Consider the following 24,972-nt stretch of genomic DNA (forward strand, 5'->3'; position numbering starts at 1 on the left):
ACTTTTCCACGACATTCTAATTTATTGAGATGCACCTGTATATATATATATATATATATATATATATATATATATATATATATATATATATATATAAAAATACTTTTTTTTAGGTATCATTTATTACAACAAATCTTTGTTCAGAATTGATATTTTTGTCATATGAATCAGTCAGTAATTACACTGATTAAGTCTCAAGAACCTTTACAACATAAAGGTTCCTGTACAAAGTAAATGTTCTTGGTTAATTTCTAGTCAAAAATGACTTGCATTTCCATGAGTGAGTTAGATGTTAATTCAGTAACAACTCTTACTGATTCAGTGAGCAGTCTGAGATTAGTCTGTCTGTGACTCAATGGTGAGTTGTAATTTCCTCTTGCATTAAAAAGAACCTGCTCATAAGTTTCATACGACTTGAGTGATATATTCTAAATCTTCTATGAAACTATGGAAAAATATGGTGTGCCACAAGGCTCTGTCTTAGGCGCTTTGTTGTTCTCCTTGTACATGCTCCCTTTAGGTGTTACTATGTTACTCTCACTCTCTCCTCGTATGACATTCACTATGTTATGAATGGTGAATGAGTGAACGAGCCAGCAGTTTTGGACACAGCATATGCTTGAATGTGCAAAATGCCATTTGTTCAGCATTGTGGCGTGATGTCATGATAGACATGATCACATGGAAAATTTCCACATTTTCTTCTTCTCTATCCACACTGACAGCTACTTTCAGATGTTGTATGAGAGTTTCTTGGCATCGTGCTGATGCCTACATCATTACTATACAATTGATGTGCATACCGAATATTGAATACTGTCATAACAAATGGATCGGAATTCAACACTTCATTGTCAGTGCAGACAGTCTGTCCAAAAGATTTGTTTTATAGCTGTAAAAGCTCATTTGTAGAGGCATTTGGTCCAAAGTACTTCTGATTTCATTCATCAAATTTCTTAATGTCATTCAGTGTTTCCCCTAGGACTTTTTTCAACAGCTGTTGTGCGTGCATCCACAATCCTGCAATGCCGGACCCTTATTAATGTGTGTTGGTCGAAGAATTGATTAAAACGGGTGTCAAACTCAATTTCAGCCTGGGCCACATCACGGTTTATTTGTGCCTTCAAAGGGCTCGTTGAAAATGTGGCACCAGCACCTGCTTTGGTGGCACCCATGCAAATAATATTACATGTTATGTGCATTGAAATGCACATTTGATAGTACAGCATTGATTTTGAGGTTGGGATGCAGATTATGCAAATTATGATATTAACAACAGTAACATCTGTGGGAAAAAATGAACACCTAATTATTATATGGCTAAATTGAAATATTCTGACAGTGTGACTAAATTGGGTCTTCTTTACAGAGTCCTTTCATCAGGCTCCTAATTAAACTACAGACATGTCTTGGAATTTCTGATGGCAAACAAAACAACTTACATTTTCCTACAAACATTACAACAGAACACATTTTATACAGTTGGAAAACTGATAGCTTGATCCATAATTATGAAAATGCACCATAGTTCTTCCATAGTATCCATAGTTTTAGCAATGATATTTGTAATGGTTCATGGTAACCATAGGTAAAACCATGCATGGCTCCTCACTACCATGATTAGTAACTATGGTTTCTCTATAAAGAACTGTGGCATTTTTGTAATGAAAAAACAAAAGTCTAAATACATTTAGAAAGTTTTTCTGCCACAACTACCATAGTTAATACAGTATAGTTTGTGTTACTGCAGTAAATTTATGGTAAAGTTTTGAAAGAGTTGTGATCTGAGAATTGAAAAGCCTTCTAATTTGTTTTCTCCTGTTTTCTTTGTCAGTGCCGTTTAGAATGTGGGGGCTGTTTGTTTTATAGTTTCATCACCGAGACATAAGAGTTTTGCAACAGACAGTTCTGTTCTGCATTCAAACGGGTTTTGCAATCCCTGCAGTGCATCTCACTGGTTCACAAGCGCATTTAAAATAGTCTGTGTGGTTGAGGCCGGTCCGCAAATTACCGCTCCTGCTCTGCCCTCGTGCTGGTATGATTAAGCTGTGTTGATAATTGACCTGTGTAGTGCTGTTTCATTCTGCTTTTGAAGCGGGCAAAGTGCACTCCAAAACATACAGATGATGGGGAAGGCTCATTTATATTTACGAGGAAAGCACTAACTGATTGTTTGGTGAAACGTTGCGATCCCCTGCCATCCTAAGTTTCAGAAATGAGCTCGTGGGCCACTTGAAATGAAGTGAGTTTGACACGTTATGCGGTGATGTCACTGCGAGTAAGTGCGTGTGTGTGTGTGTGTGTGTGTGTGTGGTGGGGTCTCTTTCGCAGTGTATAAAGTGCACAACTGACTGGGGCTGGCAAGCTTTGTTGCATCAAGAATATTAAAGGAACCATGAGAAATCCCAACAGCTGCGCTCATTATTTAAAAGTGGCACAGCACCACTGCAAAATGCATAATGCAAAACATCAACACCAACCACAAACTGTGAAATTTCTTCTGGTCTGGAGGAAATATAAAGCTGTGTGTTGTCAGCATAACAATGACTGTTACTGCAATACTTACTAATAATATAAACTAAAGGGAGCATGTACAAGGCAAACAACAAAGAGCCTAAGACAGAGCCTTGTGGCACACCATATTTTACCATAGTTAGGTTGAATAGCTTATTTATACAAACAAAGTGGTAGCAATCAGACAAGTGGGCTCTAATCCAGAGTAATATTAAATCTTTGCTCTGCAAACACCACTAAATCAACATATTAGTAATAGTCTGTAAAGTGATTAAAAAGCAACATATAACATTTATATAATTTTATGCACATGTGCCAAGCAAACCAGATCACTCAATAAAATTAAGACTTAAGAAGCTTTAAATATGGATAAGCCAATTGTCTAAACAGCATTTTAGGTGATATTATTAGGAACCATGGCATTAGCTGTCACTGATATGCTGACTACACAGCTCTATATTTTCTCCAGACTAGATGCAGTCAAGACCATAAGAAATGCAATACGATAGGTTTGGCTGAGAAACAGACCAAAATTTAAGCCCTTATTCACTTAAAAACTTGACATACGTTTGTTTAGTTCACACGTCATTTAGCATTTTTGGGTGAACTATTCCTTTAACAGATTTAAACGACATGAAAATCATTCTGGTATTTGTTTTTTTAAAATGGAATCAATCTTCTCTTCCCAACCCTAGTATTCTGAATAGTGCCCGACCGATATTAGCCTTTCACCAATATATCGGTATCGGCGTATATTTTACCGATATACTGTGATATGAAAACTCTTTTTCAGAACATATAATGCAGAAAACAATGCTTTAGAATTGGTGTCATAGCGTAGTTTTGTCCAGCAGAGCGCGCTCCAACTCCATTGTATACAGAGCTGACTCTGAGCTGACGGTGGCTCTGCAGACATGGCGGAGTTAAACGGTGTGGATTTGAGCGATGTCTTTTCCTTAAATTGCTAACTAGTTTGTGAAATACGTACTAGAATGTTAATAAAAAATGACCCCATCATTTTATATAACTAATATAACGTTAACCCTGTCCCTGACAACCATGTCACTCATGTTTGTCACGTGTTTGCTGTTAGCCAGCTATATTTTGTCAGTGCAGTCAGTAACGTAGCAGATTGAAAGGGAAACATCAGAGCATCTTTTTGCAGCTCAGCAGACAACGGTGCGGTGGTGAATTGTGTCTGTTGAGTGTTGATTTCACTCTATGTTGTTACCTAATTGGTGAAACACAATGCTGGAAAGTAAATAAAGTCCATCTTTTACTCTCCGTGACAACGAGCTTATAGCTAACTAGCTAATCACGTAGCTACTTTCATTGTTGTCTGCTGAGTGGAAGCTAATGTGTAAACACGTATTCACCAAACTGTTTTGTTCAGGATTCACAGTTTGGTACCCCCTTCAACCGAACAATTCCAGTCGTTGCATTTACAAAATGTAATATTTAAAGTCTGGTTTTCCATACATTAAAATAGGATGCGTAATAGAAGTAGATTTAATAAAAGTATATTTGCCCTGTGTAAATAATAATATATAGGAACTGTATCTAAAAAAAATAATGGGTGATAAATACTAATACAACAGGCTGGAAAAATAGACATTTATTCATTTTAATATCCTATATATATATATATTTTGAATGTGTTGAAACTTGACACTGGGCGACGCACCCTAAAAACGGCACCGTTAGATCGGTTTCATGATGAAGAGCCACTTAAAAGTACTTTTTTTTTTTTTTTTCGTAAATGTAAATACGTGTAAATGCCAACATCATCATATGTCGAAAGGACTGATGCCTGTCAACCAAAACATAAGCTCATTGATTTTCATTAAATGACATAAAAATGACTTATTTATTCCATCAGTTACTACTGATTGGAGGCTGCCATATATATTTAGTTTGTAGGGTTGCGTCCTACATAAATGTAATGATACAGCGCTCAAATATTTAGTAGAGTGTAAATTGTGACTTAGTGCCCATTTACACCACAACTAGGCTAAGTTGTAACGTATGTATAGCTGGTGCAACCGGCCCCTGATGTTTATTTAGCTATTTATTGTATTTTTATTCTTTATTTAAATGGTCAGCAATTGACCGATACTAAACAAACAGTACTGATTTCTATTTTATTTTATTTTATTTATTCTTTATTTAAATGGTCAGCAGTTGACTGATACTAAACAGTACTGATGTTTATTTAGCTATTTATTGTATTTTTATTTATTCTTTATTTTCTCAGTGTTGATTTCTAGAATTTGTTGACAATATATAATAATGATAATGTCAAATATTCTTTGATGAAAATATTTAAGAAAGCAGCCTTCTGAGTACATTTGCATAGTCATATCGGTGCAGAACCGGTGAACAATCCACATAGAAAAGGTCTGTTTTCATTCCAGCTCAAAAATTAACTATATCGGTAATCGGTATCGGTCTCAAAAATCCCATATCGGTCGGGCTCTAATTCTGATTGCTTGTATTAACTCTCTTCTCTTTCTTCAGCCTGTATGAAGTGCCCACCGTTTCCACGTCGTCATTCTCCCAACACTTCCAGCGTTTGCTGACCGAAGCCGACGAGACCGACAGCATCCATGATGTGACCCTGCAGGCTGGCGATCGCTCTTTCCCAGCTCACAAATATATCCTATCCATGCGGTCGGAGTTCTTCCGCAAAATGCTCCTCCCGGAGGGCAGCAATGAGTATGCAGTAGATGGAGAGGTGAAGAAAGGAGAAGACGCAGTGGGCTGTGACCTGTTGGTGCTGGAGAAGGTTCCTCCGGAGATGCTGGAGCACGCTCTTCAGTTCATCTACACTGACTCATGTGAGATGCTGGTGCACAGGACCCGACCCAGCATCCCGCGCTCCAAACAGAGCTCTGATCCTGAATTACAGCTGATCCACAGTCTGCAGGCGCTGGGGCTGAAGAACCGCTCAGCTCTGGAGGTGTACCATTCCCCTCCTGCTAAGGCCAGCGAGGAAGCAGATAAACCCAAGAGCAAGAGCACCAAATCTGGAAAAAAGGGCAAGAGTGGTAGTGTCGGTGAATTTGGGCAAAACCCAGTAAAGATGCTGCAAGGTGTCGCCAGAAAACTGGGCTTGGGAAGTCTCTCATCACGGTGAGATTTAGAGGTGTATTTACATTTGCACTTATTTAGCAAGTCACTTAATAAAGTCACATCATTTTAGCTTTTCATGAGCATTTTCAGGGTTCAGGGTCATAAAAAGACTTAATTATCATTTAAAAAGGGTCTTACATTTTGGGTGGAAAGACAGGAATTGCAAAATGGCCTAATGTGAATAATAAACTTTAAAATGCTACAATTTAATCAAATATATGCATGTTGTGTACTGATGGGCGCTTTCGAAACACTGCTTCATGAAGCTTTGAAACCTTTACGAACCAACTGTTTCGAACCAATGCTTCGGAGCACATATCAAACGCATCTAACGTGATTTCAACTTTGTACATCATACTGTTTCGAAACATTAAGAAATGTTTCGCGGTTAGACGCTGGGGGCGTTAATTCAGGGTTAAACTGTGGGATCAGTGTTAAATGCAGACTAACTGATCTTAAGTCAGTTTAGCAATAACTTAGGTCCATTAAATAAGACCGATTCAAACAAGAGCTGCTGATTTGAATTTAGTTGTTTTAAATGTCCTGTCGATCATCTTGAGTTGTGTTCCCACCAGAAAAATTCAAAATGTTTTGTTCATGAAAAAGACATTTGAGAGAGAGAAATAGATATTTTGTGATATTTAAAGAGATCTGTTTGTTTTACAAAAAGAGATTCTGGAATTTAAACTATCATACATTATTACACCTGCACACTCTCTTTCTATGATGTAAACTAGGGCTGCAACTAACGATTATTTTAATAGTCGATTACTCTAACGATTATTAGAATGATTATTCGACTATTCTGCGATTTATTGCAATGATTAATCATTAGCTCTTAAACAATTATTCAGCTTGTGCCCTGACTTAAAAGGTTGTATTAAATGTGCTTACTAACAGTTAAGAGGACAAAATCATCTTTTAAAAATACCTCTAAATGACATTCACTGAATTAAAGGGAAAAAAGTTTAATTCAGTAAAGAAATTCACTGCAAAAAATCCTATTGTTATCAAGTGTTTTTATGTTGTTTTCCATTTAAAATTGTATCAAAATCCTTAAAACAAGATGCATTTACTTGAGAAGTAATATATAAGATATTTAGACTTTGCTCTAAGAGAATGTATCTTAAATATAAGTGTATTTTGTATAAAAGAAGTATTTTACTTCTGCGAGTGCAGTAAAGACAAAATATACTTCTATTCAAGCTCAATTCTCTAAAAGCAAGTCTAAATATAATATATGCTGCTGCTCAGGTGAATGCATCTTTTTTTTTTTTTTTTAAGGATTTTTAGATATTTTAAAATATTTGTATTTTTAATATTATATTCAACATTCTCAGGGGCCGTTTACACGACAACCTTTTCAACTAAAAACATAAGACTTTATATGCGTTTTGGCTGTTCGTTTACACGACAATGTCGTTTTGGGGCCTGAAAACGCAAACTTTTGAAAATGGGTTTCAAAGTGCAAGTTTTTGAAAACGATGCCGTTATCATCTCCGTGTAAACATACAAAAACGCGAATTTGTGAAAACGATGACGTCATGCACACGCGTATTACGTGTTCAGTCTATAGGCATGCGAGCGAGTACTTCAAAACAACGCTCACGACATTTAAAACTACAGTGGCAGACTGCAGGACTGTGTTTGTGCTGCTCAAGATTTAGAGTTTATTGACGCTTCTCCAGCAAAGTGTAGATTTACTGCATGACTACTACGACCAGCGATCGCCATCTTCATTGTTTGTATTCACCACTCTGTGGAAGAACGCTTAAGTGCGCAGGCGCGTAGTGTTTCTTTACAAAGTGACATCGCCAACTACTGGCCTGGCATGCATAATACAGCGTTTTTAGTCGTTTTCGCGGATCCGTGCGAACAGGGATCGTTTTGACAACGTTGTCGTCTGTACACGAAACTTTTAAAAAATGCAAAGGAAAAACGTTTCCATTTTTAGTACATCATTGTCGTGTAAACGTACCCTCAGGTAACAATTTTTTCTTCTGCAGTATAGCTGCTAAAGAAAATGTACATTGTTTTAAATGAGTTTTTGATATTTATATTGAAAAACAAGCCAAAACAAAAACAAATCAAAAATGCATTTTGTTGCAGTGTTTAATGGGGTGAAGACTACTCTCTCTCACCTTTCTGTTCACTTCCATCCATCTTTAACTCACAAAAAACAAACACCCTCTTATTAATAGAGCTGCATATTGCCAATTTTCTTCAGGATAAGAAATGCACAGTGACACATATATTATGATTCAGTAAGTCGCGAGCCATCACGTTATAATCTAGCTGTGCTGACCGCACAGAGAAATGCCAGTTTGGGAGTTTGTAGTTATTTACATGATCTTCTTCCATATTATTTGAACTTTAATAAAGCTATAACTCATTAAATATAACTGCATTAAAGATATAATGCCGGGGTGTTTCCTTTAAAGAGCTCCGGCTCCTCTTATTCCTCAACGAGAGTACTTCTGTATTTATTTATTTGGTATTTTTGTATAATTCCCTCATACTTTGTTATCTACATCACCTGAAGCTGTGAAAGTTTAGAGTGCATCTGGACTGTGAGCTGTGTAATTCTTCCTCTCCTCATTCAGGCGCGAGCTACAGTGCTGCTCTCACGCATCATCATTAGAGTTTAATGTGATCTCATGTTACGTTAAATGAGATCAAACTACTATTTGACAACAACAAAAAATTGTCGATAACGTCAACTAATCATTTCAACCCTAACGTAAACCCAATTTCGTACTGATTAAGTGCCCCTCTAGGGTTAACGCATTCGACCAACAATTTAAAGTATTTACATTTGAGTCCCAGTCTTTGTGTCTTTGTGTTCAAGTTACCACTGTAACGTTTCTTTTGCAAATGTTTATTGTCTGTATAAGCATAAATATTTTTTAAGTTTGTTTATTTAAAACAAAGTGTTGTTTTAGAATGAAAAACATTAAATATTATTTAGTATTTAAAAATAGTTTACAAACAGTAATCATAAAAAAGCCAACATATACAGTACATGATGATCTAGGCTACATATTCTGCAAAGATTCAGATCTCTTTATTTTCAGGATATTGTAGAAATATATGACAAATACAAGGCAGTAAATAATTTCAGTGAATCAATTAATGAAGCAATTTTGGAAAGCTTTGTTTCTTCCATTACTAGTGTTATGTGATTCAAAGTGCTTCACTGTTGCACATTCTCCAAGCATTTAACTTGTTTTATATAAGGCACAAGGTTCTTTCTTAGACCCTTTGTTGTTTGCCTTTTAGGTGATGTATAATCAATCAAATATATATATATATAATTTATATTAAATCAGAGCAGTTTAATCTCTGGCACACAACTGAGAAATTAGGATTTCAATTAGTGTGACAGCATTAAACTTGAACTGATACATTTATCTGAAAACATCTGAACTCTTGCGCTACTGAAAAATGACTAAGTTCAGGCATGAAACTCTGAATAGCGCAAGCTGATTAGTTTTTTAATCTTGTTATTGTCGTGGAAAATGTAAATCTCTTTCCCTCTCAGTAAGAAAACTCTCGAAGTCCAGGGTTCCAGATGTCAAAGGTTAGGCTTTATTGAGCAACACAACAAAACATGAGATGCCAGCATCTGAAATTACGCTTCAGAATCATGCATTTTTTATACAGTTTCTGTTCCACCTTATCTCTTTGAGTGATGGCCTCTTCATCCAATAAAATCATCTTATGCCCCCCTAGTTTCATCATCACCGTCTCCCTTCTAGCTGGTCAACCTGACCCAACTTGCTTCAATGATGGCAAAAGCATGACTGTTTCATTTTATATGCATAAAACACACTGTAATCACTTTATATGGTTACATATTTTATATTAACCAACAATCATTACTTTCTGCATTAATTTGATTAGTATATTAAATAATTTTGCTTATTACAGTCATTGGTTACACATTCTTGTAAGATGGGAAATGTGTACACACCCACATACATTTGTTTCATCTAATTTTTACCACTAATTAACGCACATGGATCCTCTGCCTCCTTCAGGCAGGTACCAGGCAGTGCCTGGCTTTGTTCTAATTAAAACTTTAGATAATCCTTTTAGTATCAATACACACATTTTTTCTGGGTCATACACAGAAAGGCTGTAATTCTCCCTAGAGAAGTTAAGCTGCATTTTTCCACTCATTTGCACTTTGATTATTAAACTAATGAGTAAATGATAATTAAATCAATAAATTAAATTAAATATCTAACATATTGAATAACATTCATAATGCAGTTATTCATAGTACATTGATTACACATTGTCATTTTTAGATCAATGCATATTGTATACATATCAATTCAATTATCAAAAATTGATTAACTGAATGATTAAATAAAAATATTCCATATTATCTATTAGCCAATTAGCTCGCTAACATGTGATATGCCAGTCAGCTCACATGGTGTAAGCTTTGGTTGGTCCTTTGACTTGTAACCAATTAACTCTCTTTGAGTTTTCTCTGAAACCCTCCTCCCCAGCTCTAATTGTGCAGCAACATGCCCACATGATTAACTCTGTATGTCTGTGTATTTTCTAGCAGTAGCAAATCTCCGTACTTGCTCTGCAGCAGCAGCAGTGTAGCAGATCTAGTCCTCTAAGACCAATATCCTATCAATATGTCTTACATTAACATGCTAAACCTTTCAGAGAATTGTCATGACTAAAATTTAGTAAAGCTAGGAGTGTCACTACTTTTGTTAGTAACTCACCAACACTATTTGATCGGCAAACCATTGTAGTTCTAGGCATGCAATCAGATGAATGTTGAATTGAAGTGTTTTCTGAATGATTAGGCTTGATGGGGTGAAGTATGAGAATGGGAATATCAGTGTGGGGCAGAAGAAGACGGGCAACAAGCAACGATTTAATCTGAAGAAATGGTATGTGTTGATCAGTTGAGAAATTTCAATCATACACACTTTACATTGGCTGTGAATTAAACCCTGCTCTTTATTTATTATGTGGGGTCAGCTTGTACCTCTGTGATGTCACATTGCGGTCAGAGGATGGAAAAGAGTTTCCCTGTCACAAATGTGTTTTGTGCGCTCGGCTGGGTAAGAGAAACTACTTTTATTAGTCAGATTACACAACATATTTACACACCAAATTACACACTAAATCAACTCAAAAGAAAACAAGGCTGTGACAAGAGTGACACAGCAAACTCTGGAAAACATGAGTTGTGAAAAGACATGTTTTAATATGTGAGACATATTGAATGGACTGTATGTTTATCCCTCACCATAGTAAAATTAATGGGTTAGCATGGACGTGGCCTTAATCATCTTCATGTTTTTTCCCAAACCTGTATGACTTTATTTTTTTAGTGAAACACAAAAGAAGATATTCTGCAGAATGTCTAAGCTGCTCTTTTCCATACAATGAAAATGGATGGGGCTGTTAAACTCCAAAAACAAACACACACACAAAATAAAAACCCAACTATTATAATATCAAAAGTAGTCCATACAACTTTAGCACTATGTTCCAGGTTTTTCGAAAGTCATACAATTGGACCGATTATCGCTACTTGCTGAAAATCCTTACTTGCTCAACAGCTTCAGTTCCCATTCATTTCAAATGTATGGAAAAAAAGGGGTCTTACATTCTGCAAACTATCATGTTTTTTGTTGCACTGAAGAAAGAAAATCAGATAGGTTCAGAAGCGACATGTGTGAGTAAATGGCTGAACTATTTCTTTTTTTGAAAGGAGATATTGTCATGGTTTTTTTTTTGTTTGTGTTTTTACATAGATGGTGTATTTTAATGTTGAATTTTATGCTCTCTTATTACTTCAGAGTATTTTAACAGTATGCTGGGCAACCCCTGGATAGAGGTATGGTCTCACAGCATTCAAACAAACAGCACCAAGCATAACAATGTCACGGATCTGTAGTGTATTTATTTGCTGTTATTTTGATGTATGATACATGTGCAGATCTCTTCTGCCCCCTTCAGGCCACCAGCTGCACTGCACTAGACCTGCCCACCACATCTGATATCCTGCAGGTTATTCTGGAGTACATCTACACTGATGAGTCCCCGACTGTCAGAGGTTTCACCCATTATATGTTCATTGATGCATTACTGTTATTTCCTCATTCCTGTGTCAGGATGGGAATCATAGGGAATTGATTATTTTCCTGATTCTGTTTCCTATTAACGATTTAGGTTCTTTAACATTTTTTTTAGTTTTTCACTTTTTAGTACTTTTGAGGAAGAATTATTTGGGAATATGAAATGCTATTGTTGCAACTGTTGCCAAATGAGATCATTTCAGATTTCAGCTGCACAAATAAAACAAATCAGAAATACAGTTTTTACACAGCCGTTTTATTGTGGCACAGAGGCAGCATACAGTAATACAATTAAAATATAAATATTGAACAATATTTGATATATATTACAACTTCTCTAATCCGGTGTTATCGGTCTTGATCATTCAATACCAGAGTCGTTGAATGTGGAGTTTGTGTGTAACGTGCTGGTGGTGGCCGATCAGTTGTTAATCATGAGACTGAAGGAGATCTGTGAGGTCGCCATCACTGAGAACTGTAAGTGAACACTCTCTCTAGCCCTTAAGAGAAAACAACCTCTGATAGCTTAAAGGAAAATGACAATTCTGTCATCATTTATGTACTTTGTTGTCGCTCACAGAATTTTCATTATTTAATTAATGATAGAAATAGCCAAACTATTCCTTTAGTGCTCCAGTAGGAGTGTTTTGTGGATGGATGTTGTTCAGAGTGCTGTATTCTGTGCAGTGACATTGAAGAATGCAGCAGAATTACTGGAGTTTGCCACCGTGTACAATGCCGGGCAGCTCAAACTGTCCTGCCTGCAGTTCATTTGCCTCAACATGGTCGCTCTGCTGGAGTCCAAGTAAGATCAAGACCATATGTTCTAGATGAATATGTATAGTGACTAAGAATTATTGTATTTTTAATTAAAACATACTGTTGACGAAAATATGCCAAAAATTATACCTCAAGCTATTAACAGCGTACAAATAGAAGAAACATCTAGAGAAACTTCTGTTTTAGAAGAAGAAACCTCTAAAAGGAAATTTAAGGGCCAGTACGATCACCGGTGTTTCAACACTGTGATCGGCCGATACTGATCCAATCACCAATGTTTAGTTTTAAGGTGCCCACTGCCACACTTTTACAAATGATATGCTGCAGTAATATGTTTATGCCCCACACTGTAAACTTGCATTGAATTGATATTTCATTGTAAATGCTAACATTTGTCACTATCAAAGATCAGCCAGTAAACACCGTGAGAGCATCACACACAGCAGAAATATGTTCAAAAATAAGAGAGATATACAAACTCCAAAACGGCTCCATTTGTTTACCTGCTTTGGCATTTTGTTGTAACACAAATCGCAAATCAAGCAACTGCGTGAAGACACGCTGCTGTTATTGAAGGTTAACTGTTATTGCTCTTATTATTGATGAGAGATTGAGAGCACGGCATAATCGCTCAAACTGTCTCTTTCACTTCATACACTGTCCGACCGTTGCGTCTCATATACGTGCATAACAGATACCCAGATTTGTATTTGCATCTTTATTTGGTGTTCAGTTAGTTTTTACATCCATCTGCCATATCTTTGTCCTCTCCGTCTTTTAACTGTACAGCGAGTCAAAATTATTACCAGAATGACTCTTGAAAATGGGCATCTTTTAAAAAAAATAATGTTTTTATTCCTCTGTGTTCCTCTTTGGCCTTTGTTCCTCTGGAGGTGTCTACAGTTAGAACAACTTTGTTCTACAGTGTAACAGCAGCCTTTAGAGGTCAAATAAAAACACTGACTGACAATATTCATCCATATTTTTATCCTCACTTCAATGCAAATGTGGTTATTTTGATTAGATGAATCAAGTGTTCTAAATTGAAGCGGGGGCATGAAAAGAAAAATGTGACCATATGGAAACATGCTTTTGTCAGCATATACATTGTGTGTATATACAGTGCATTCAGAAAGTATTCAGACCCCTTCATTTTTTTTCACATTTTGTTATGTTGTAGTCTTGTGAAAAAAATAATAATAATAATTTATAGCATTTAAGTATATCAGTCTACATTCCACACCCCATAATGACAAAGCAAAAACCAGGTATTTGATAACTTTGCAAATTTATACAGAGAAAAAACTGAAATATCACATTGACACGTATTCAGACCCTTAACTCAGTTCTTAGTTGAAGCACTTTTGGCAGCAATTACTGCCTCAAGTCTTTTTGGGTATGATGAGACAAGCTTTGCACACCTGGATTTGGGGATTTTCTGCCATTCTTCTCTGCAGATCCTCTCAAGCTCTCTCAGGTTGAATGGGGACCGTCGATGGACAGCCATTTTCAGGTCTCTCCAGAGATGTTCGATTGGGTTCAAGTCCGGCCTCTGACTGGGCCACTCAAGGACATTCACAGAGTTGTCCTGTAGCCACCCTTGTGTTGTCTTGGCTGTGTGCTTAGGGTCATTGTCCTGTTGGAAGGTGAACCTTCGGCCCAGTCTGAGGTCCTGAGTGCTCTGGACAAAATTTTCATTAAGGATATCTCTGTATTTTTCTGCATTCAGCTTTCCTTCAACCCTGACCAATCCCCCAATCCCTGACGCTGAAAAACACCCCCACAGCATGATGCTGCCACCACCATGCTTCACCGTTGGGATGGTATTGCGCAGGTGATGAACTGGCTTCCTCCAGACATGACTCTTGGAATTGAGGCCAAACAGTTCAATCTTCATTTCATCAGACCAGAGAATCTTGTTTCTCACAGAGTTCTTTAGGTGCTTTTTTTAATGTGTCTTGCACTGAGGAGAGGCTTCCGTCTAGCCTCTCTGCCGGTTTGTTCAGTTTGGCCAGGTTGCCAGCTCTAAGAAGAGTTCTGGTTGTTCCAAACTTCCATTTAAGAATTATTGAGGCCACTGCGGTCTAGGGAACCTTCAATGCTACTGTCATTTTTTTTGTAGTCTTCCCCAGATCTGTGATTCGACACAATCCTGTCTCTGAGCTCTGCAGGCATTTCCTTGGACCTCATGGCTTGGTTTTTGCTCTGATATGCATTTTCAGCTGTGAGACCTTATATAGACAGGTGTGTGTCTTTCCAAATCATGTCCAATCAATTGAGTTTGCCACAGGTGGACTCCAATCAAAGTGTAGAAATATCTCAAAGATGATCCAGAGAAATGGGATGCACCTGAGCTAAAGTGTCATAGCAAAGGGTCTGAATACATGTCAATGTGATATATCAGTTTTTTCTTTTTAATAAGTGTACAAAGTTATAAAGAAAAATCTGGATATTGCTTTGTCATTGTGGGGTATGGAGTGTAGATTAATGTGAAAAAAATAATTTAAAGCATTTTAGCATAAGGCTGCAACATAACAAAATGTGAAGAAAAAAAATGATAATATAAAGGACATTTTCGTCAATAGGCTTAAACTATAACTAAAACAAAAAATTTACTCTGATTTGAAAACGATGAGAAATGATGGCGAACATAAATCAGTATTTTTAATTGGTTAATAGGTGAAGATTCATTTGGACCTTGTTTTACATTAAAAATAACTAATCATATTTTCAGAAGTTTATGAATCACCTTTCCATAAAAATGTATATATTGTATGAAATTCATTGCTAGCAACCACAGCATTTTTGTGTGATCACAAAACTTGTCTTAGACTAATGAAATTCCTTTGTGTGACTGTGGTGATTGTTATTCAGTAGCTTCCTTCCTTTCTTTCCAATTCATGGCTCGTGAAATTAATTGTGAATTCTGATTTTTTTTTCCCAACCTTGATATAAACCTCGCCTGTCTATCAGAGCATTGGAGATCCTGAGTGATGATATTCTACTGGAGTTAACTGCAGCTTACAGGAGAATGGTGAGTTGAAGTCAACACTGACCTCTGGTTTCTTAAAGCTGCTTCTGACATCAATCTCCTCTGACAGATCCCAGCCATGCAGAGACGTCTCATCACACCATACTCCAGCGCTCCTGATCTCAGTGCTTATGAAGACAGACAGTGGGACTCTGCTGTGGACTGTAAGAGCGGCTCTGAACCCGATCACTCCAGGTGTGGCTTCTGTCCCACTGAACATATGAAACGAAGAAATATGCATATGAATGATTTCTTGTTTTCTCTTCATTTACTCAACCTCATATCATCAGACTCTTACAATATCCAGCTAGTTTTTTTTTCATTCCATGAAACACAAAAGTAGATGGTGATTTGTATTGTCAAGCTCCAATAAGAACAGAAAACTACCATAAAATCACAATTGGTGTATTATATCTATAGTCCAAGTCTTCATACAATAGCGTTCTGTGTGGAACCAAAATTCACTGATAATCTTCCCGTTCACTGCAGCTACCAAATCTGCGCTTGTGTTCAGTAAAAAAAATGGTACCTGTTAGGTCTGGCGTCATTGACGGCAAACTCATTTAGTTCACATGTTTCACAGTTTGAAAAGACTGCAAATGATATTTGAAAAGCCAAGGGGAACATTTTCAGTGAATAACAACTGAAATTTTTGTATATTCCTCACACAGCTATTGCATGGGTTCAGAAGACTTGATTCTACTTTTATGATGCTTTTTTAGTCTTTTTTTGGAGCTTGGCAGTATAAATCACCATCCACTTTTGTTGTACAAAGAACAAAAGCTTAAGGTGTACCATTCCTTCCAATTTTAGCTATGAGTTATCACTGTGTTTAATCTAGTGACAGTCTAATAAAGAAGGCCAAGATAAGGGTAAAGAGGAAACCACGCAGACGCTCTGACAGCTCCGGTGGATACAACCTGTCTGATGTCATCCAGAGCCCGCCCACTCCAGGTCAACTTACTGATCTTGCATATAAACCACACTAATTAATATGTATGAGCAAAATTACATGTAAGATGTGTTCTTGCATTCAAAATGGAAGAAACAAAGGGGTCTCTGTGCCTTTTTAAAAACATAACTATTTTAACTTCACGCATTAAATGTACAACAATGCAATCAAGGAGGTGAATATTACCTGGAGATGGCTGTCTGTTAGCATTCCCTAAGGCAGTTAATATCAGTCATCTAAATGGAGAATAAGCACAACAGCACACTTAACATTTTGCAATCACAATGGAAATTATAGAGGATAATTTTACTAATTTGACTGTCATACCCGAGAACAGCTCTTCTGAGTTTAAAACTGTGTTTGGGTCATTCAGTTAAGGCCAGTTCAGTGGAGTCTTTGCAGGAGCTCATCGCGTCTGATTCAGAGGGCAGTTATTTAGGAGTGGGCAGCCCCCGAGACCTGCAGTCTCCTGTGTTCCAGGACAGACCTGACACACAGGTAATGCCACAACATTTGGATACTATGACACTTATAATCTCAAACATCACAGCATAGATGAGCATTCCACACTGTTTGTGATATAAAACGGTGGTTAAAATGGCATCCTCAGTTCATTTTCCTACAGTTATAGGCCCCACCCAAGTAATGGGCTCAACCCATTCAAAAGAAAGCTCAAAAAAAAAAAAAAAAAAAAAAATGCATCATAATAGTTGTACATCTGACTTTCTATATTCCAAGTCAGCCACATGATAACTTTGTGTGAGGAATGGACCAACATTTTTTTATGGTTATTTGTTGAAAATCTTCCCTTCCACTGCAGCTCTCAAATCTAAATAGGGTGAGTAAATAATGAAAATTTTCATTTTTGGCTGAACTATTTCTATAGTCTACAGAAAGTATAATTGATGTTTCCAGGAGGAGAGGCATGGACCATTAGAATTAAAGACTCCACCTGGGACTCCTGTTTTGAAGAATGGCCCTGTGCCAACTCAAGCTTCTACCCCTGAACCCAACCCTACTGTCAGAGCAAAGTGAGTTGAATGCTTTGTCACTACAAGCTGCTCAATTGGAGATGCTATAGATATTCTCAGTATATGTCAGTGTAATGTTGAGTGTATGTTGATCTCACCAGACCAGCTCCTGTCCTGGACCTCAGGGCCATCATGGAGATGGAGGCTAACTCCCTGAACCAGAGCACCACATCCAAAAGTCCCAGCTCGTAAGTCTTCCATCATGGTAGACCACTTAGATTAAGTGGAAGCAGAAATGTTCCGTTGTCATGTCACATTTAGACAGACATTACATAATAAATAGGGCTGTGTGAGTGATATAGATTAAAATCTCAAAACTTTTCAACCTTTTGATTGCATGCAACATATATCTTAATATTTATAATATATAACATATATTTTGCTCTGAGATAATTTTAAACGTTGTTTTTTATTTTTGAAGAGGAACCTTCATTTAAACCAAAATAGCCATTGTTGCCAATTAGATTCAAAAGGTTTAATAAAAAAATACAGTAAAAATAATCTAGGCATGTTTTCCACACTATGAATCATTATATTTAATCATTTTCATGTATATGTATTTATACTGTATGCATATAACAATAAAAAATAATAAATGTCAACATTTACATTGTTATATGTGTTATAAAATTACAGCGATCAAGTTAGTATACGATGTTATCACACAATCATGTTAACACGTGTAATCTTTACGTCTTGTTTTTTATTATTGTTTTTATAAAGGATTAGTCGAAATAATTTTTGTAGTAATCAACAAATGCTGTCGATTGAACTTAACTTGTGGTGAACACAGAACATTCCTTTAACGCTTTCATACTCTCTAGACAAGGAAGAATCGTGAAATAAGTTTAAAACTTTCAACTAAATATAACTTTCGCATTAAAATAATTGCTATATTTACAATGTTGCTTCATTGTATGCCTGCAGCAAAAATCGTCGCAAATACTGTATATCATGAATATTTTTTTATATCAGCCAGCCCTGGTTATAACCACACAGTCTCCTCTTCATAAACATTTGCTCTGTTTTTGCACTCATTCTCTGTTTATTGTTGTTTACAAATGACCGATTGGGCGGCGGCAGCAAAGTGGCAGTGATCTCCAGTAAGCTGTCTCAGAAGCAAAGGAAGATGATGGCATCTCTGGCCTCCAGAGAGAGCAGCACAGAGAACACCTCTGCTAAATCACCCCCCTCTGTTACTCCAGTGAAGCCTGTGAAGGCCTGGTGAGAATCTGATGTCCTGATCACTTTGTGTTCTCCTTATTTCATCTGTCCCGAGTGATCTGATCACAAGTGGACCACAGAGAGAGACAGACAGCCAGAGGGGAACTGGCTCCCCCAGCATAGCCTGGTTTCTCCCAAAGTTTTATTTTTCTCCACTAACTAACATCTTATGGGCCTTTGGCTTCCTCACTGGGGGCCTAAAGACAAATCATTTTTAAAAGCATGATTTTCAATCACGTTTTTTAATTAAACTGCTCATTGAGGACTTTAAGACATTGTGCTGTTTCCACTTGTGACTGCATTTTTAGGCGAGGGTCTCTGATTTTGACTATATACATGTCTCAATACACACAGAAATAGCTCTCTGGCTAAACTTGATTCAGTCATGGACAGTGGTTCCACATGTTTGAAATGAGTTTTCTTAACTTAAAATTACTATGTAACAAACCTAGTAGTTGAATTGGGTAAAACCAACAAAATTAGACATGTCAGTGTAACTCCAATAAATCTCTTTTATATTTTTATGTACTAACCAGTGAAAGTGAATGTTAGCATGCTAAATACATGCTGGTTGAAAGCACTATAGAGTGTAGTTGAGTAATTATGCTATGGTAAGCACAGCATTTGCTCAGCAAAGCGAGTGATCAATTACACGTGCAATATCCAACATTACATCAGAAATTAGCATAATTAATTCTGATTTAAAGTAATGGCCAGCATCAGCCAATCACTGCCAACCATGTTAAAATAAAATGAGAAATGAGAAATTCTGAATCTATGTACTGATTACCATTGTCTCATGTCTGCTAAATATGTTGAGTGGTCCAAACATCATCTGCAGCCTGAAACTGCAAGTTTGTATTGAATGCACTTAGCTGCATAGAGAGCAGTAGGATGCTCCCTTGCTCCCTATTTAGTGAATGACTTAACCTTCAGTGTGCTGTCTGTCTCCACTGGTCTCAGAACAGTTCGAAATGCATCTTATTTTCATCCTCACTCTATATAAAGCCTCTGAAAGCAACATTTTTCAGCTTTTGGATGCATCCATTGATTTTTCAATGTGATAATGCACAGTGAATATAGCATATTTTAACTGAAACTGAGCATACCGTGCACAAATGTAGTAATTGTGTTTAACAGCATGCCGTTTAGCGATAAATTGCTAAAAAAATTTAAATGGCATATCAGATGAAACTAGAGACTCTAATCTTTTGACTCAAATAGACTTAAATTTAAAAATGTAGGTTTCTTACCAGATGTAGTTTTCTTGGTGTTTTTCCCTAAGACAAACTCTGCTGTGATCGGCACCATGTTGTCTTATCATATGACTCTGTACATTGAAAGTTTAACACTTAACTGACAGCCCAGAGTCTCCTGAACTCAGATCAGTCAGTTTAAATGAAATTAAATTATGCATAGCCTATAGCGAAGCCAAAATGTAATGTCCACGCAGATCGATGCGGGGTCTCAGGAGGTAAAGTATAGGAGAACTGCAAAAAAAGGTTTGGTAACACACTCGCAAATGCTGATGGAGAACAAAATGGCTTGTCAGTTCATCAGTGTCAGGAGAAGCTCATTTGTCACTGCCACGACCACGAGAGTCCCTCCCACCAACTCAACAATAATATCAAACATGTCAGATGTTGTTGGCAGGGCCATTAACACTGTTTCATTTGTAAACAGTGATTGGCTGATCACATTTGCTCAACTATTGTTTTTTCATTTAATTTGTTTAACACTCTCCTGAACCATCATTTTGTTGTCAGGTCGGCAGCGGTTCAGTCCTCGACCTCTTCCTGTTCCTTTCGGGATCTTCTAGTAGAGGAGGAACACCGTGGGAAACCCTCTCCAGTTTCTCCAGTGACTGGCTGGAGTCCAGTGGCTTCTGCAGGACCAGCCACATGTGCCAAAAGAGTGACCTTTAAATGTGCCAATACCAGCGACTCGGACAAACCAGCAGGGTGAGGAACACATAAACAGCAGGTGTTAGCATTACACAATGATAGTCGTTTCAAACAGGAGTATGCTAATTTTAGTATGCGAATACTGTTCATTGTACATTGGGCAGTTTTTAAGCCTTTTAGTTTTCATGAGCAATATCTTATTTGCACATGTGTTAATAACATTCATAAATGCTCCAATTGTATTCGCTTCACATGCAAATATCTTTTATACCTGATAGGACTCAACCTTTGAAACCTACTTCTAAATTTAACTTTAAGAATTCATAAATTATAAAAATTTGTGAGGGCAGTTGTTACTATAGTTGTCATTCGGTTGTATTTTCCACAAGGTGGCGCTCTAATGCTTTTATCTAACATGACACATGAGTGAACAGTGTTATTTGACCATCTATGGGCTGCTGTAGTCAGTGGTGACTGTTAAAGCCACAGCAGGTGTCAGAAATGCAATGTGTAATGCATGGCCATTTCATCCCTTTTATTTGTGCTTAAGGCTGGGTGCTATATTGAATATATTTGCTATGCATTTGTTGATGTATATTTAGGCCTCAGGAACTAATACATTTTCATTTGAATGTGCATTCATTTCGAAAATGCTCTCCAGTACCGCATACTTTGGAAAACGATGATGTTTGTAAACATGGCCTTAGATGTACAGGTTTTCTGCCATTTAAATATGTTGACAACCACTGATGCAGGCTGTTATAATGATATTCAGGGTTTCAGCGTCATTGAAAATCTGGAAAAGTCATGGAAATTTCAGTAGTGAATGTAGTTTTTCCTAGTTACACTCCTCTGTAAAATGTTAAATCGGTTAGAAATTGCTCTCTGTGATTGCAATGTCAATAAAATGACTTTTAATAATCCTTATCAGTAGTTATGAGCAACTTAAAAAATAATGGAAATTCATTTGTCAAAAAGTGTGGGAACCCTGGATTTTTGAGAGTGCGTATGTATGTATTTCTTGTATTTTCTGCTCTTCAGGATGTCTACTAGCAGGTTCAGCAGGAAGTTGCCTTATCCAGTATGTGTCATTACTGATCTGACCAGAGCCTTCAGATGTGTGACTGTGGCTACTGAGTCTCTCTCTCTCTCTGTCTCTCTCTCTCTGCCTGCTGGGGCTGGTGTTTATGACTGCAGTGTTGAAGCAAAGCTTTGAATATTTATCACAGCGCTCCACTGCCCGTCTGTCATTGTAATCTCTATTGATAAGGGAAAACTTCGTCACAAACGCTCTCGTCCCTAGCGCTTGCCATCATGTGTAGCTAGCGGTGCACACTGAGAGGAAGTAGCAGGTTGTACAGGCCAGACAAACTCACCGTGTCACTGCTCTCAGGCATAGACTGATTGTGTCAATTGTTTTGTTTTGTTCATTAAAGGTGAATTGTCATTTCACCAAACAGTATTGCAAAAATAATTATTGTTTTTAAACGGGTTTCCTGAAAACTCCCTCTCCCTCTTTTATTGGTTGCACAATCAGATAATCCCACACATACTCACTCCACTTGTTGAGACGATGTTGTTTTCGGGCCGGTCGGGATGCTCAGATAAACAGAACAATATTTTGATAGCACCACAGTTATAAGCATTTGCATCTGTAAGCCCTGTTCTCTCTTGTTATTTTCCTCCCATCAGCCCTTGGGTGTTGAGAGCAGCGAGCAGCCCTCCCTCCACCACTACTGTCACGTTTGCTTCCATAGTGGAGGAGGAGAGGAAACAGGAAGCTGCGCTTATCCGCAGTCGTGAGAAACCACTTGCACTCATACAGGTAACAGAGTTTAGTTTTGTGTATGTGACATTGGGCTGGGTATTGCCTATACCTGTCAATACGAAGCATGTTAAAATATGTTAATCACAAATCGAAGCATAACAATATCAGAATGGAAGCGCAATTGTTACTGCTCAAAACCATTTCTGAAATGTTTCTGATCAGTGCATGTCAATCAAAGCAGATCCTACCATTTGAGCAATTTAAGTTTGAAGTACCTTCTAAATTCAAAGCATGTTTTTGCACAATCACACTTTTGATTTAACATTCATTTTTGAAAAACAAGAAATCGTGTGAGGAAAAACAAAATAGGCAATGATATTGCAGAAAGCACTTCTGTAGACCCTCTTAACAGTGTCAAGGTCATCAAGTTTCTTAAAAATATCAGAAGTTGACCTTTCTATGAAATCATAGGATTAGTTCAGGTTCATGTCAAATGGTATAACCGCAAGAAAACCATGATGTAAAAATTCTAATTTGTTAAAAAAAAAAAAAATATAATAATATACTTGGAAACTTTTTGGAAAATGATTGAGATGGCAAGGTTAGTTCAAATTCATGTCAAATGGTATAACTGCAAGAACACCATGATATTCATTGTTCAAAAATTCACACTTGTTAAATGTATATATTTGAAATAAGCTGGACATTTTTTGGAAAATGACTGAGATGGCAAGAGTAGTTCAGGTTCAAGACAAATAGTATAACAGCAAGACAGCTTCATGATATTTATGATTCAAATTCACATTTGTAAAATAATAATACATAAAATAAGTTGGAAACTTTTTTGAAAATTATTGAGATGGCAAGATTAGTTCAGGTTCATGTCAAATTGTATAACCGCAAGAACTTCGTGATTAAAAAAATTCACAAAATGTTTGAAACTAACATGAATCCAAAGAATAATTCTGAGAACTTGGCACATGTGCTTTAAACTTAGTGTTTGCTAAATACATTTCTCCTTGTCATCTTGGACAGCCTTATTTGTAATGAAGCCTTACAGTCTGTTCATCTCGTCTTTGCTGCAGATTGAAGAAAGAGCAATTCAAGACCTGTTACTCCATTACAAGGCTGTTAATAACCCAGAGGAGCTGATACTGGTGGAGAGATCACCACAAGGCCCAATTGCCACCCCCACCTGGAACAAACACTGAAACCAACACACTCATGGCATCACACTCATGTTCCAGTTTAAGGCTGTACTGAGGTGTATTACAAGCAGTGTTCTGTTTTCATCACCTTTTTATGCAGTATGCAAACTCATTTCACTGCTTGTTTCATATCAGCTTTTTTTCATATCCTTTGATTATTCTGATTTCTCTTAACAGGAATAAAAGACTGGAATCTGGGGTAGAATCTATTGTTTCTAACATGTGCTAGTGTGAGTGTACTTGCCAAAGGATATTTGTAAGGGTTTTTTTTCCATTTGTTTCGTGAAATTCAGATTTGCAATGATCTGCATATCCCAGTTGTGTGTGTGTGTGTGTGTGTGTGCGTGCGCACGCTGCAGTGACCAAACAGATCTGTTTATATATAACTCAAATTATATAATGCTGTGCACAGCAGACTCCTCTCACACATTGTAACAATATGAAGAAAATACGATCAGCCTTGAAAAGCAATAAACATTTTATTAGGTTGCTCACAAGGGCTGTTTGAAGGAGCTGCTTTTACAAGATTCATTAACTTCCTCTGCACAACAAGAGGAGCTGAAACGTGCAAATCGGATTTTTATGTACTTTTGCTTCCTCGTGCAACCTCCATAAATATTGATACATGCTCATTTTTGGGTCTGGATGTAATGGTCTTCACTGCCAGAACATGATTGGTTGTACAGAAAAAGAAAATGCAATTTTTTTTTTTTTTTTTTTTTTTGATTCTCAATGTTTTTTTTTTTTTTTGCTAAATGTAAAAGAAGATCTTTGCAGTGGCAATAAAGATTTGAATGTGTGCATCAGAACCTATATTGTGTATATTTTATCTCTTAAACTTGAAGTTTAAGTGTTTAATAGAGGACACCAGTGCCTACCCACTTTTTTTATCCATCTGGGTCCCAAAGTATTTTTCTCATACATTATTTCCACAGGGATTTAATAAAATCCTTCAAAAAGAGTTGTAAGCCATGAAGCAAACTAACCAGCTCCGAGGTGAATCACAACATAAAAGTATTTGAAAATCAGACAAAAGTACAAGACCGTATTTAACGTCTTTATTGGGGGAATGCACTACAATGGCTCACTGTGAATGACTTAATTGAATTAAAAACTATGGAAAAATATAAAACTGTTGATTTGAAGTTATCAATTAAGTATAGAATCAATATATTTTGATTTTACTGTAAAATAATCGGATATCTGCAAATAAATACTTTTAGAGTGTAGAGAGACTGATGCGATTGTGTAATTCGCAATGTCATTGAAGCAGGTGGTCGCTTCAGAGAAGCTGCAGAGACATTCCTCC

At 36.9% G+C, this 24,972-nt stretch overlaps 1 protein-coding gene across 4 annotated transcripts in view; it reads left to right on the forward strand.

Moving 5' to 3' along the window:
- ibtk (inhibitor of Bruton agammaglobulinemia tyrosine kinase) overlaps positions 1-24,472 on the forward strand; it is a 49,163-nt gene extending 24,691 nt beyond the window's left edge. Inside the window, exons 12-28 of one of the 4 annotated variants that reach the window (XM_051721521.1) lie at positions 5,032-5,646; positions 10,482-10,568; positions 10,660-10,742; positions 11,487-11,524; positions 11,647-11,743; positions 12,141-12,242; positions 12,453-12,570; positions 15,519-15,579; positions 15,647-15,771; positions 16,418-16,530; positions 16,902-17,026; positions 17,444-17,559; positions 17,661-17,747; positions 18,643-18,783; positions 20,550-20,744; positions 22,380-22,512; positions 23,541-24,472. In XM_051721521.1, the coding sequence (XP_051577481.1) occupies positions 5,032-5,646; positions 10,482-10,568; positions 10,660-10,742; positions 11,487-11,524; positions 11,647-11,743; positions 12,141-12,242; positions 12,453-12,570; positions 15,519-15,579; positions 15,647-15,771; positions 16,418-16,530; positions 16,902-17,026; positions 17,444-17,559; positions 17,661-17,747; positions 18,643-18,783; positions 20,550-20,744; positions 22,380-22,512; positions 23,541-23,666 (2,362 nt within the window). In that variant the 3' untranslated portion in view covers positions 23,667-24,472. Of the gene's footprint in view, positions 1-5,031; positions 5,647-10,481; positions 10,569-10,659; positions 10,743-11,486; positions 11,525-11,646; positions 11,744-12,140; positions 12,243-12,452; positions 12,571-15,518; positions 15,580-15,646; positions 15,772-16,417; positions 16,531-16,901; positions 17,027-17,348; positions 17,560-17,660; positions 17,748-18,642; positions 18,784-20,549; positions 20,745-22,379; positions 22,513-23,540 lie in introns of those variants that run through there. The other 3 variants (XM_051721522.1, XR_007899516.1, XM_051721523.1) reach the window with 3 other exon arrangements.
- The last annotated feature ends 500 nt before the right edge of the window (positions 24,473-24,972 follow it).

Source organism: Myxocyprinus asiaticus, chromosome 16 (assembly GCF_019703515.2).
Source record: "Myxocyprinus asiaticus isolate MX2 ecotype Aquarium Trade chromosome 16, UBuf_Myxa_2, whole genome shotgun sequence".
Taxonomy (NCBI): domain Eukaryota; kingdom Metazoa; phylum Chordata; class Actinopteri; order Cypriniformes; family Catostomidae; genus Myxocyprinus; species Myxocyprinus asiaticus.